General features: G+C 38.8%; 2 protein-coding genes across 2 annotated transcripts in view; both read right to left on the reverse strand.

Moving 5' to 3' along the window:
* Positions 1–1,041: 1,041 nt before the first annotated feature.
* Positions 1,042–13,757, reverse strand: NRAS (NRAS proto-oncogene, GTPase). Its single transcript, XM_017869786.1, has 7 exons — positions 13,046–13,757; positions 12,437–12,564; positions 10,207–10,385; positions 6,130–6,289; positions 5,089–5,212; positions 4,710–4,748; positions 1,042–4,606 (listed from the first exon to the last, which is right to left on the reverse strand). Exons 2-5 carry the CDS (start codon positions 12,545–12,547, stop codon positions 5,093–5,095), a joined length of 570 nt encoding a protein of 189 aa, XP_017725275.1. The 5' UTR covers positions 12,548–12,564; positions 13,046–13,757; the 3' UTR covers positions 1,042–4,606; positions 4,710–4,748; positions 5,089–5,092.
* CSDE1 (cold shock domain containing E1) overlaps positions 13,304–14,866 on the reverse strand; it is a 40,588-nt gene continuing 39,025 nt past the window's right edge. Inside the window, 1 exon segment of the mRNA XM_017869785.1 lies at positions 13,304–14,605. Coding sequence (XP_017725274.1) covers positions 14,558–14,605 — 48 coding nt within the window. The 3' untranslated portion in view covers positions 13,304–14,557.

Here is a 14,866-nt window from a genome sequence, read left to right on the forward strand (position 1 = left end):
CCAAGTGATCTCATTGTTCAGTTCCCACCTATGAGTGAGAACATGCGGTGTTTGGTTTTCTCTTCTTGTGATAGTTTGCTAAGAATGATGGTTTCCAGCTGCATCCATGTCCCTACAAAGGACGCAAACTCATCCTTTTTTATGGCTGCATAGTATTCCATGGTGTATATGTGCCACATTTTCTTAATCCAGTCTGTCACAGATGGACATTTGGGTTGATTCCAAGTCTTTGCTATTGTGAATAGTGCTGCAATAAACATACGTGTGCATGTGTCTTTGTAGAATAATTTATAATCCTTTGGGTATATACCCAGTATTGGGATGGCTGGGTCATATGGTACATCTAGTTCTAGATCCTTGAGGAATTGCCATACTGTTTTCCATAATGGTTGAACCACCAACAGTGTAAAAGTGTTCCTATTTCTCCACATCCTCTCCAACAACTGTTGTTTCCTGATTTTTTAATGATTGCCGTTCTAACTGGTGTGAGATGGTATCTCATTGTGGTTTTGATTTGCATTTCTCTGATGCCCTGCCTCCTTTTTAAGAAAAAAAAGTGAAGAAGAAAAATTGTGATAAGTCTTTCGTAGAGTAAACCAAGGTCTCCAAAATTACAGCATTCCAGTGTTAGTTGAAAATGCCTAGATTTGATATTATTCTTTTTAAAATCTCCTTAAGGTTGGGAAATCTGATATATCCTAATTCAACTCTCCTATTTTGTAAGTGAAGAAACTGGGCCAGCGTAGTAAAATTATATTGGGCCTCAAGTTCTCCAGCCCCTAGCATCAATCTTCCTCCACCTATACCAAGATTGCTAGATTGTGCAGTAATGCAAAAACGAGACAAAAGAGCTCCAATGGCATCTTAATGTATGCAAATTTGACAAATAGTTATGAATCATCCGCAGGGTAATACTTTAAAGCAGTCTTTGATATATTTTATATTACGATGAAACAAGGAACTCAGATATTCCAACACTTCCAAATGTCATATCCAAAAGTTTGAAATTAGTATCAGTGCTTCAGTGAATATAAGAATTACGACTAAGCCAAGAACTTCCAGTTTTTATTTTTTAAACATCATTTAAGAAGAAAAACATTCAACCAAATTAAAAAGAATTAGGTTGGATTCATTTACAATAAAATAATCAACTTAAAATATCAGCCCTTCCATTTAGGGCCAAGGAGGCCAATAGTTCCTGTTTAAACAGCAGAATTGCACAATTATTTTTACCTGTATTTGATGGCACAAAAAAATAGAAGTCTTACAACTTCCACGGACATCTTCCCCTCCCTCCAGAGTAGAGTTCATCATACAATTCCATCTTAGGTCAGTACTCAGGCTTTTAAAAATCATCTTACATTTTGAAATATAATACAACTACTCTGGTAACAAGAATACTTTTAAAACAATTCTTATAGAAAACAAATACCTTAGATAATTGTGTGGCACATTAGACTGCTCAAAGAAACAGCAAAGATGAAAAATAATGTACAAGAATTATAGTCCCTTGTTTACAGAAACCATCCAAATAAAGTATTTTCCCTAATTTTCCTTGCTTCTTATAATTTATTAGCAGAGATGAATTACAAGAAGCAGAATGCACCATTTTTTGGTTCTTGGTTGTAGCTGCCAGCTTAGGAGTTCATGACTATAAATATAAAGCAAATATGATTATGCTCACAAGTTCTGGAATGGGAAAAAACTCCAGATATCTCTAAAGTGTTTCTCTATCCTTGCCTTCAAGTCATGACAAAAAAATTCACAGCAGTTTAAAGGATGGTGAAAGACTAAACATGGGCCCACTAAAATAGAGATTAATTTTACCTATTACACTCCTATAGTGAAAATTGCAGTAAGTATGATATTGTATTAAGTAACGTTCTATAGTAAGCTGTTGGAGCAAACACAGCATTTAACAGGTTCATTTACAGCCCAGGCATGGTAGCCTTTAGACAGAACATCTTATTTTCACTCTTGAACATGTAACCTTTAAAAAAACCAAAAGGAATATGTAACTTATGACAGCTGGCCAGGCACTTAATCTGGGGAAAGAGAAGGATTTTGAGGTAAACTAGAATTATTTTCAGCAATCACGAACATAGCCTAAAAACCACGTTTTACATCACACTGAAGTTATTCAGCTTTTAACTATAGTTTGTCACTCCTTTGTGCCAAAATTCACACCTAGGTGTAATTTTTTTTTTTTTTTGGAGACAAGTCTCACTCTGTCACCCAGGCTGGAGTGTGGTGGCATGATCTCCGCTCACTGTAACCTCCACCTCCTGGGTTCAAGTGATTCTACTGCCTCAGCCTCTCAAGTAGCTAGGACTACAGACATGGGCTACCATGCCCAGCTAATTGTAACTTCTTAAGAAGCTATTCAAAGAACATACTCAAGTCTGAATTTTGGCCCCATTTAGAAACTTCTGTGTTTAGAACACACTTGAGAAAACTGTAAGTACATACATACAAGGGCAATTGGCACAGGAGCCCAAGATGAGTATCTTTCTCCCTAATTTGACATCAAATTTAATAGATTTTTAAGAAAAAGAATCACACTGCCAGTCACAAGACACTACTGAGGTGATAAGTCTCAGGAAAATTACAGAGTAACACCGCTCCAGAAGGAGCAGAAACAGAAAAGCAAAATTTCTGTTTACAAATGATGATAGTACTGTGGAAGCTCCCAGAATTAGCAGTAAGGAGTACAACTCTCCAGGTTCATTATACTCTGGGCACAGTATATGTTTCTTCTTTTCTGAATTTCAAGATAATATGACATTTGCTTAATAAATGAAAATTCCTAATATAGAAGATGGAGGACCTCAGTAAGTATTTAGATATTAAAGACAGGAACAAAGTGGCCATTTTGGAATTAGTCTTTTATCAAAAGTTATCCAAGTCTGTTTTTCATGAGAATTACCAGGATTATCTGCAAATGAAAATGCCAAGCCTCCAAATCCTTAAAACTATCAATTAATTATATTTTCCATTCCTGTCTCAACAATTTCAACTTCCTGTTTTGAGCAAACTCATCAGCTTAATCAACATCTTGTTTTAAACTCTTCAAAGAACATTATGAGTAAAGAAAATTTAAAACATTTTTCAGCTGAGACATCCTCATTCTCAAATGAGAATAATGGCTTAATTTAGAGTTTCTACAAGGTTAAAAGAAAAAAAAAGGTTTAAATACGTGATACTGAGTTTTCCAGTCATGGTAAAGGGTTTGTGCTAACTGATCCCTTCTTTCCTTGCAGGGCTAACTACAGGCACCCAGCAAAAGTACTAGTTGGAGTTAATGGTGCAATGAGCAAATGTAGAAGAATTTCTTTCTCTGTGATGCTAACTGGATTGTTCAAGTTTTGAAACTGTGACCCTGGTCCATTAGCACCATGCTTTACTCAACTGAAATAATCAAGCCCCTCCTGCTGTGGGGGAAGCTGTAGAAGATGGGGTGAGAAGGGGATTGAGGGCAATTATATACATCATTAAGATACCATGATATACAGTGAAAATGTAATTTGTTAATATACTATATTTGAGGTTTGAAAATCACTGATCACAGCTATTAAATAACAATGCACCAAAGTTCTACAATATTTGAACACCTGCAAATGTAGAGCTTTCTGGTATGACCCAAATTTGAATACAAATGGAAGTTCATTGAATAGCAGGTTTATCAGTAAGCTAGAGGAAACAAATTACATACATTGTATAGGTAGTAACCTACAAAAAAAGTGGAGATTAGGTAAAAATTAAGTGAAATTATTCATATGCTTTCAGTTTCATCTTTCTCCTGGGAAAGCCCCAAAACAGGCCTCTGGAAAACCAACTTCATACATGTACAAAATGGCATCTGCTCTCAAATAGATATAGCTTTCCCTCAACGGTAGATAAGTCACAGAAGTATCTCAGACATTCATTTCATGCATAAGGATTTTTGAGACATCTATTCCATTGAAATATTATAAAGGAAGTCTACAAACCACTTCTAGGAAAAAGGCACTTCACTGTGAAAGTTGGATTTAATTACGTCAAAGTTGTGAAGACTAGGATAGACTCAAAATTCAGTATTCATTTTTGTATTTATGAATCTAGAGCAGATGCCAGTTTAGAGAATACAGCCGAAAACATTATAAACAAACCAAACAGCAATAATAACTATATTCTTGGCAAAACAGTAATTTATGACATTTCTCCAAAAATTAGCATAGTTCTAAGTTCAACAGTAAAAAGAAAAAAAAAATCACCAGCAGTTGCTACTTTAGAGCTCAAGACACTGTTTTCAACAGAATTTCACGTTTGTGGTTTGGTTCTCTGTTTCAGACATGAACTGCTTTTCGGATGAAAAACCTGGGCTGGCAGAGGTGTATTTGTGCTGTGGAAGAACCCAGGGCAGAAAAATAACAGGGAGTAACAAGAGGTGCATTTCTCTGGTCAGACAGCCAAGTGAGGAGGTAGTTATTCTGAGAACTTCTCAAATAGAGAGTACTGTACTAAACTACTGAGAGCTGGGGAAGTAGCAGGAGCTTCTCTGTGAGACTGAAGATAGCAACAGGAATACTTCTCCTCCAGGGAAGTCAGGACCAGGGTGTCAGTGCAGCTGAAATAAAAACAGAATTTGTATAAGTGACACATTCAGAGTATAAGAAAAACAAGTATACGAAATTAACAGGAATGAGAATACATTTCCAAACTTGTCCTACCTTGAAAGTGGCTCTTTTCTGATAGAACTTTAAAAGTATCTGTAAACAAAGAACACAAACCATGTCATTATTATCTAGTTTCAAAGTAGTGATCCTTCAAATTCCTGGTCATTGCCAGGAATAGGGTATGCCTACATTTCATAAATAAAGTCTTATAATTTCTAATGTTAGCAAAAATATAAAGATACCTGTAGAATAATCAAATGTTTTAAATACTTTAGACCTCAGTACTTTCAGAAAGGGTGCCATATGGAAAATATGCAGAAAAGAATAGGCAGAAACTCAAACAACATATAGACGATAACACTAACACTCCTCCAAAAATTGACCAATACTAAATACTAAGATTTATAATTATGCCAAGAAACCCTATGCTCACCTTGTTACATCACCACACATGGCAATCCCATACAACCCTGAGTCCCATCATCACTGCTGTTGAGTTTTTTCATTCGGTACTGGCGTATTTCTCTTACCAGTGTGTAAAAAGCATCTTCAACACCCTATAAAAGGAAAAAATGAAAAAAAATGAGAGAGCTAACTCAACGGACACAATCCAAATTGTAAGCTCTCTTGCATTTGTATCTCTTTATGGGAACATAAGATTCCAATTACATAATGAACAGCTGATAAAATAAAATATGGTGATTTAAGGAAGAGAACACTAAATTTCACATTCCTATTGAATCACATGAACAGGCTGATAGAAAAATGGCACATTTTGCCAAATAAACATTCAGGCAAAGGAAAAAGGTAATGTGAGACATACAGAACAAAACTACATTAAACTAAAGACTCCATTCAGGAGACTTAATTAAGCCCTAAACAGGGGCTGGTTTTGACAGAGAAATAACTAATGTTTATAAATATTTTTAGTCAAGGATCTTCAGAAGAAATATTTGTGGATGTTAATGCAGGAGTAAACATGCCATAATAGACTATTAATACATTCATTTTGGGTTTAAACAAGCGATTAAAAAAAGAACACTATTAAAAATGCCTAACAACAGTCTGGGCATGGTGGCTCACGCCTGTAATCCCAGCACTTTGGGAGGTCCCGGTGGGAGGATCAATTGAGGCCATGAGTTCGAGACCAGCCTGGGCAACATGGTAAAACTTCGTCTCTACTAAAAGCACAAAAATTAGCCGGGCATGATGATGCGCCTGTAGTCCCAGCTACTTGGGAGGCTGAGGCAGGAGAATCACTTGAATCCAAGAGATGGAGGCTGCAGTGAGCTGAGATTGCACCACTGCACTCCAGCTTAGAAGACAGAGTGAGACTCTGCCTAAAAAAGAAAAAAGAAAAAAATGCATAACAACAAAGAATATGAACATGGATCACATCTCTACCAGAGTTAATCAACTGATGTTCTCTCGCCTAGAGCAAACTGTTACACAAATGCTGAAAGCTGTACCATACCTGTCTGGTCTTGGCTGAGGTTTCAATGAATGGAATCCCGTAACTCTTGGCCAGTTCGTGGGCTTGCTTTGTATCAACTGTCCTTGTTGGCAAATCACACTTGTTTCCCACTAGCACCATAGGTACATCATCCGAGTCTTTTACTCGCTTAATCTGCTCCCTAAAAACGGGAATATATTATCAGAACATAAGAAAAACAAGATTAGGCTGGGTGCAGTGGCTCATGCCTGTAATCTCAGCACTTTGGGAGGCTGAGAAGGGCAGATTGCTAGAACCCAGGAGTTCTGAGATTAGCCTGGGCAACATAGCAAAACCTGGTCTCTATAAAAAATATAAAAATTGGGCCGGGTGCGGTGGCTCACACCTGTAATCCCAGCACTTTGGGAGGCTGAGGTGGGCGGATCACAAGGTCAGGAGTTCAAGACCAGTCTGGCCAATATAGTGAAACACCATCTCTACTAAAAATACAAAAATTAGCCAGGTGTGGTGGCAGGCACCTGTAATCCCAGCTACTTGGGAAGCTGAGGCAGGAGACTCGCTTGAACCCGGGAGGTGAAGATTGCAGCGAGCCAAGATCATGCCACTACACTCTAGCCTGGGCGACAGAGTGAGACTCCATCCCCACCTGCCAAAGAAAATAAAAAAGTACATATATATATATACACATACACACACACACACACACACACATATATTATAGCTGGGTGTGGCGGCGCATGCCTGTAGTCCCAGCTAATTGGGAGACTGAGGTGGGAGGATCACCTGGGCCCAGAAAGATCGAGGCTGCAGTGAGCCATAATTGTTCCACTGCACTCCAGTCTGGGCAGCAGGAAAAAAGAAAAGAAAGGGAAGAAAGAAAAGAAAAGAAAAAAAAAAAGGAAAGAGAGAAAGAGAGAGCAAGAGAAAGAAAGACAAGATTTCAGGAAGGAATAAATGGCCAGGGCAAAGAAACTAGCAAATTTTATGTAGCCCTATTAACTTCTAGTATTTTTGCTTTTTTCTACCACTTACAGAAGATGTTGTATATCAAGGAGACTGCTTTAGACTTGATGCAACAGCCATCAGGAAGCCATAAGTACAAGCTCACCTTCTACTGGGAGTGGATGGGTATTTTATCCTGACAGATGCCCTAGTTAGACTCCTGGATTCTCCAAAGAACTTGGCTCTGGATTTAATTGGCAACTAGAAATCACTCCTTAGATTAAGGTCTAAAGTATAAAAAATGAAGCTCACTGCTGCTAAATAACTAGGCATGACAGTATTTAATGGAAGGCAATCTATCACTTTTCAAGATGGGTGGTGCTCAAACATTTTCTTCAAACAAATTATAGATGAATCTGGGCATGGTGACTCCCACCTATAGTCTTAGCACTCTGGGAGATTGAGGTGGGAGGACCACTTGACCTAGGAGTCTGAGACCAGCCTGGGTAACATGGTAAAACCTTGCTTCTACAAAAAATACAAAAATTAGCTGGGCATGGTGGCACATGTGCCTGTGGTTCCAGCTATTCGGGAAGCTGAGGTGGGAGGATCCCTAGATCCCTGAGAGGTTGAGCCCTGAGAGTGTGATGTCACCGCACTCCGGCTTGGGCAACAGAGGGAGACTCCACCACAAAAAAAATAAAACAGGCTGGGGACAGTGGCTCACACCTGTAATCCCAGCACTCTGGGAGGCCGAGGTGAGTGGATCACCTGAGGTCAGGAGTTTGAAACCAGTCCAGCCAACATGGTGAAACCCCATCTCTACTAAAAAAAAAAAAAAAAAAAAAAAATTGGCCTGGCATGGTGGTGGACGCCTGTAATTCCAGCTACTTGGGAAGCTGAGGCAGGAGAATCTCTCAAACCCGGGAGGCGGAGGTTGCAGTGAGCCGAGATCGCACCATTGTACTCCAGCTTGGGCAACAAGAGCGAAACTCAGTCTCAAAAAAAAAAAAAAAAAGAAAAACTAAAACAAAACATTGTATCTGGAAGCCCAAGCTATACAACAGAAAACTAAGAACTGCTCTTAGTAAAGGGAGGCTGAAGCATCTAGAACTCCTGACAGCGCCCCCTTCAATGACATGTAAGACACACCACACGTGGGAAACTATTGCTTTAGATTGTCTTGACCAACACAATCCAACAGTACTTTATGTGATGATGGAAATGGTCTATATCTGTACTGTTCAACATGGTAGCCACTAGTAGCTATTGAACATTTGGTGGTCAAGGAACTAATTTTTAAATTTTATTTAATCTTAATTAACTGTAAATAACTACATACTGTACAGTACTGTTCTAAACTCTACCTCTGGATTACCCACAAGATCATGTATCTGAACTACACTCCATTGGCTGCTTGCAAAACTGTGCTTGATGGCAGTAGCCTACATTAAGGGATAAGACAGCCTAAAGTACCTGGACCATGTCACTGTTAGGTTACTACTGATTTTTACATTAAACAAGTCCCTTTGAGGATCCATGGGAAAATTTCCTTCTAGTAGCAGTATAATTCTGCTTCTTCTGAGCAACTTAACTGCTTTCAGCATACAGATACCGAATCTTTCAGTTGGCTACTTTCCTTTTCACGACAGTGACCAAATCGTAGTCCACCTTTAGAAAGTCTTTGGAGCTTCATGCACAATCACACAATATGCTCATTCCTAAATTTGTTTTATTTCCTTTACCCTTATTTTTTTTTGTCTCACTTAAGCCTATTTTTCATTAATTTTATCTTGCTCTACTATATGCATTTTCATAAGATGTTTTAAATACTCTTTGGTTTGAGGTAAGGCATATAGAAAAATGAACAAATTCCTTGTAAGAAAGAAATGACTTCTAGAAATTCAACAAACATTTATTAGATGCATGCCACCAAGTGTGGGCATTTTATTAAGTACTGATATTACTTTTAGACAATAAAAATGGGAAGTACAACAGGTTAGGAAAAGAACACTTGAATTCAGTTTTGGACCAATCTGCTTTTGAGAGCAGACATCTTCACATGGACAGAAAATAAGCCAAGACTCAAGTCTTTAGGCAGAACACTTAAGTTGCATTTACTGTGTGCCAGGCACTATTCTGAGTGATTTGCATATTTATTAAAACTGTAATCTTCACAACAACTCTATGAGGTAGGTATTATTATTTAAATAGAACTAGGTTTCAATCCAGGTAGAATTCCTAGTCTTAACCATTATATTACTTTGTTTAAGAACACTGTGCTAAGAAAAAGGAGCTTTGGGTTTTTGGTCCTGGCTCTGCTACTAACAACACTCCTGACTCCAAAACCTAACAAACCACCTTCTGAACTCTTTCTGATTCTGCAAAATAAGAATATTGTACTAGAATTTTTATGGTCCAATCTAGCTTTGAAACTTTATGGTTCTATGGACAAAGTCTATCTTTACGTTCCTTTGCTTTGTTTTCATCTTTATGTACTCCCTATTTGCTTTTTCCTATCATTTTGTTTTTTATTTTTAATTTTTTATGGAGACAGAATCTTGCTCTGTTGATTAGGCTGGAGCGCAGCAGTGCAGTGGAATGAGCATGCCTCGACCTCCTGAGCTCACGTGATCCTCCAACCTCTGCCTCCCGAGTAGCTGCCACCATGTGTGACTAATTTTTTTATTTTTATTTTTGTAGAGAAAGGGTCTTGCTCTGTTGCCCAGGCTGGTCTCCAACTCCTGGGCTCAAAGTGATCCTCCCGCCTTGGCATCCCAGAGCACTGACATTCCAGGTGTGAGCCACTGTGCCTGGCCCATCTTTTCCATTACATACGTACTGAAAGATGTTTCTTGGAGATGTGCTCCTCTCTGAAATTCCTTTGTGATCTCTAATTACAACAACTCTGGTTCCGAGTTCCCAGTAGCAAGCTTCACTCATGTATTATCAAACATTATAGTAACAGTATATTATGCAAAATAAATTCCAGTATTAACTTTCAGTAATTACCCTAGATTCTCAATGTCAAACAACCTAAAACCAACTCTTCCTGTAATTAAAAAGCTCTATCTTCCCTAGTGTGTTAACCTCATTTCCCCATAAAGCTTCAGAACACAAAGATCATCCTTTCAGAGAAAACAATGCTCCTAGTACCTGTAGAGGTTAATATCCGCAAATGACTTGCTATTATTGATGGCAAATACACAGAGGAAGCCTTCGCCTGTCCTCATGTATTGATCTCTCATGGCACTGTACTCTTCTTGTCCAGCTGTATCCAGTATGTCCAACAAACAGGTTTCACCATCTATAACCACCTGTTTTCTGTAAGAATCCTGCGGGTGTGGAGAGTAAGGGAGGGAGGGAGGTTCAATTTTTATTAAAAACCACAGGGAATGCAATGCTATTGTCAAGGTCAAATAAGCCTCTAATTATTCAAGCCCATTTCTGCCTATCTGGTTTGTCCCTCAAATTGCTAATATATAATCACAAACAAAATGTATCCAATGTCACCCTATGTAAAAGAAAACCCACCAAATTCTATATGCCTGCAGAAAATAAATATGGTCACTCTGTTCCTGGAAAAGATTAAAAAAACACAGTAACTCAAATGACAACTCTACTGCAGCCAGGAGGCTACAGATTAGGTATCTAGTGTATTTCACTAAGTTATGAACTGGACTGTTTTATTTGTGCTGTTTATTTTACTTTAAGAAATCTAAACATACCTTCACCAATTATAACCTGCCCTATATACATCATTTGTGTTTATGACTAAATAAATACCTTTTGTTTCAGAGAAGGTTATAACACCAAGTATTTTTTTTCTCATGACAGATGTACCTTTGGGAAATATTCCTGAATCAAATTCTTAAAGGTTCCAAACAAGGTATAGTTATGATTAATTTCTCAGGAAGACAGACACGCATAGATCATATAAAAAAAAAACTTCCATTTTGGTTTTATGGCAACAGGCCTTTTACTTGTATTTTAATGTCATCACACTTGGAGAAGTCTCTGGAGTACTGGAAGTGCTCTATACGGTTATCTGGGTGGTAGCTACATGACTATATAAAAACACAAAAAGCACTGGGATCTAGACATAAAATTTATGAATTTTACTTATATAAATTGCTCAATAAATCAAACATTTAAAAATATTTAATTAATATATTAAACATTTCATGTAAAATATTAAAGCTGTTAAGCTGGAAATAAAGATTTTGCCAAGGGTTAGCAACCAATTTTTTTATAGTTAGTTTGCATCCATTAAACACTAGTAGCCAGATGGTAGGGAGGCCAGGTGTTGATTAAAATAATCTCTAAAGTTAGGCATTTCTAAACTGAACAAAATTACAAAACCGTTTATTTATCTATTTATTTATTCATTTATTTTTTGAGACGGAGTCTCCCTGTGCCACCCAGGCTGAAGGGCTGTGGCGTGATCTCGGCTCACTGCACCCTCTGCCTCCGGTTCAAGCAATTCTCCTGCCTCAGCCTCCTGAGTAGCTGAGATTACAGGTGCGTGCCACCACACCCAGCTAATTTTTGTATTTTTAGTAGAGATGGGGTTTCACCATGTTGATCAGGCTGGTCTTGAACTCCTGACATCGTGATCTGCCCGCCTCCGCCTCCCAAAGTGCTGGGATTACAGGCGTGAGCCACTGCTTCCGGCAAAACCCTTTACTTAAAGAGCCTTAGATGCCACTTACTGAAGACAATCTGTAGCATGAACCCTCACAATACAATAGAATCTCTAAGTACTATTACATAGTACTTTACCATTCACAAATAACTTAAATATATTAACTTTCCATAACATCCCTGTGTGGTAGGCAGGACAAATTTATGGTAATATAATACATGAGGAAAATTAGGTTGAGAGAGATTCATTTGCTCAGTATCACACAACTAAACAAACTGCAAACAGGGACCAAAATCCTAGGCATAAAGACTAAAAATCTCAAGTTCTTGCTACTCCAATCATCTGGTCTCAGCTGCTTCAACTAGCTAATAAATTAATATTGAAGAACACTCAGATCTCTGAATCCTTTATCACCATCCTATTATCTCCCATACAGTCTCGCTACTATGGCCTGTGTTTCTCATGTAACAGAGCTGTCATATATGAAGAAACTCATGAATGAACTCAACACTGAGTTTGCAAGTTTACAGAACTGTTAAAAACTGGACGTTTTAGAAACTTCAGCAGCTAATAAAAATGAACTGTTCTATATAAACACGTTAAGCTTATTGCATAACTGAATGTAGTACCCCAAATAACTTTTACTTTCTCTCCTCTTATTCCTTTAATAAAGAATATGGGTAAAGACGATCTGACAAGTGAGAGACAGGGTCAGGTCAGCGAGCTACCACTTGGCCTCACCTCTATGGTGGGATCATATTCATCTACAAAGTGGTTCTGGATTAGCTGGATTGTCAGTGCGCTTTTCCCAACACCACCTGCTCCAACCACCACCAGTTTGTACTCAGTCATTTCACACCAGCAAGAACCTGTTGGAAACCAGTATCAGGGTTAATTGGCGAGCACCACATCTCAAGTACTTTAAAGCTTTCTATAATCAATGGAAATGAAAACCCTAGCGTGACCTTCCATTTGGTTCTTAAAAAGTGACTCGGGAACGCAAAAACACCGGACCAATATCGGCCTCACATTTCTGGAGTACAGTTTTCTAGCAACCCCACCCTTGGCTATTTTCAACAGTCCTTGGGCCCCGCCCTCGCCTAAGCAATGGAAATCCCCCTTCCTATTACTCCCCGAAGGCTTCTCAGCTCTAGCGGGAAGCCTCCAGGCTGCAACTCCTTCCCATTCTCCCTTCTGTCTCCAAATATCTCCACACGGAGCACCAAATGGAAGGACCCCCGCCCAAGGCCTTTGTCTCCAGCTGGTAGATTCTGCTCGATTTCTGGCATCAGTGAAACGCCTGAACATTCCACAGCCCAAAGCCAAACACTATGCATGCGAGAAACTTACCTCAAGCTCCACTGCCTCTGCTTTGGACAGATTTAGGACCACAGCCGGGAAAATTGTTGGAGACCCCGGAACCGCCATGAACAGCCCCCACCAGGGAGCGGCACTTCCGGCCCCGCCCGCTACGTAATCAGTCCGCGCCCCAGGCGCCTGTGTCCCCGCCCCGGCCACGTGGGCCTCCGAACCAGGAGTCATGCGGCAGGCCGCACCCAGACCCGCCCCTCCCACACAGGACGTTTCAATAATGAAAGCGCTAGGTGCTAGTGTCTCAAAAATCAGTAAAACTTTATTCGCTTCCATTCTTTCGCCATTAACAGAAAACTGGAGAAAGCAAAAATGTTTTGTGTTTACAAAGATAAACGGCCTCTTTACCCAGAGATCAAAACCTCAAACGACAAGGGGGAAGATAAAACCGCCCTCCCCCACATCCCCTGAGCTGACCCTTGTCATCTTAGACAAAGCCTTCAGTCCACTGGCCAGGGACCCTGTATATGGCCAATTCAAGAAGAGGGCCAAGAAATCAGACCCATCCATTCCCGTGATATAAAGTTGAACAGAAGCTACACCAAGGGTCAAGTGTCTGTATTTTACAGGACACAGTAACCAGGCGGCTACTTATTAAAAAAACAAGATTCATTTCAGGCACAACTTTTTTATTTTTATTTTTTTGTTTTGTTTTAAATCAGTAAAAGAAACCGGGTCCTAGAAGCTGCAGTGATCTAAGCAGCAGCAAGTTTGTGCATTCATTTTTTTTTTGTTTTTGTTTAAATATGTTTAAATTATCACACTGCTGGCACTCCTCATTTGCATGAAATTCTGCACCATACTTACTAATTGTAGTAAAGTTACCCCCCAACCCACGAAAAAAAACCTACTCTGTAAGATAATTTTCACTGAAATATAACCAAACTTCTTTAAGTGGATTGTGACAAGATTATAAATGATATGAAAATAACATTTTAAAATTTGGCCATCAACTTTAAGAAATGGTTTGCCTATACAAATCTTTGTAATTTTAAAAGATAATATATTCTACCCTCATATGGTCCTCAGAATTAAAGCATAATGAACAGGAAGAAAAGAAAAGAATGCAACTGAGTGCTAAGGCAGAACATCTTGCCAGAAGTAATTAATGAAGGTAGAGTATATAATGAAAAGTGCAGAATTTCATAGGGCCAACAAGGTAACAGTCTATATTTTTCACTTAACACAGGCGAAGTGGATTTTGCAATTACCAGTTGCGTTAAATGCACCAAATAAAGCTCCTAAAATTGATACTATAAGGCGCCACCTTAAGTTTTCCAGGCTGCAACTGTGCATTATTTTAAAATGGTTTCCTTAAATTTATTTATTTTTTTAAACATAACACGAGGAAGGTGTTAAAACTGGTGTAATAGCTCAATAGAATAAGTATTTCAGATTTCGGGAGGGATGAAGAAGGAGATATTCAGAACCCTTCACCAGATTCCCCCCAACTTGATCATAGTGGATTAATGATGTGCTTTGTGGATGTGGTTAGTCAATGACACCAGCTTGACGGATCTTTCTTTCTGCACCAAACCCCTGTGGGGGGGAAAAAAAACCCTGCAGTTAATGATTTGAGTGCACAACAATCACGGTACATTCACTATTCCGAAATGAAACTACAAAAGCGTTATTTTTAATCATCTTATGTACTACTAATTCTTTTCTAGAGGAGAAAATTCACAGTAAGCCCTCCTGACCCATTACCTAAACTATCTTCAAAGCATCAAGAAATGTGCTTCTTACTGTAAGCAACCATTAGGGTTACGGGCTGAACCAATGTGTAAAAAGTCCTAACTA

This window comes from Rhinopithecus bieti, unplaced genomic scaffold, assembly GCF_001698545.2.
Source record: "Rhinopithecus bieti isolate Rb0 unplaced genomic scaffold, ASM169854v2 scaffold_3040, whole genome shotgun sequence".
NCBI lineage: Eukaryota > Metazoa > Chordata > Mammalia > Primates > Cercopithecidae > Rhinopithecus > Rhinopithecus bieti.

Excerpts from the sequence above, each read along its gene's own strand:
- NRAS (XM_017869786.1), bottom strand. The coding sequence starts at position 12,547 with ATGACTGAGTACAAACTGGTGGTGGTTGGAGCAGGTGGTGTTGGGAAA. Across the intron at positions 6,290-10,206 it reads GCGGATATTAACCTCTACAG|GGAGCAGATTAAGCGAGTAA; the intron begins GTACTAGGAGCA and ends TCCCGTTTTTAG. Across the intron at positions 5,213-6,129 it reads CCTCAGCCAAGACCAGACAG|GGTGTTGAAGATGCTTTTTA; the intron begins GTATGGTACAGC and ends TTCCTTTTATAG.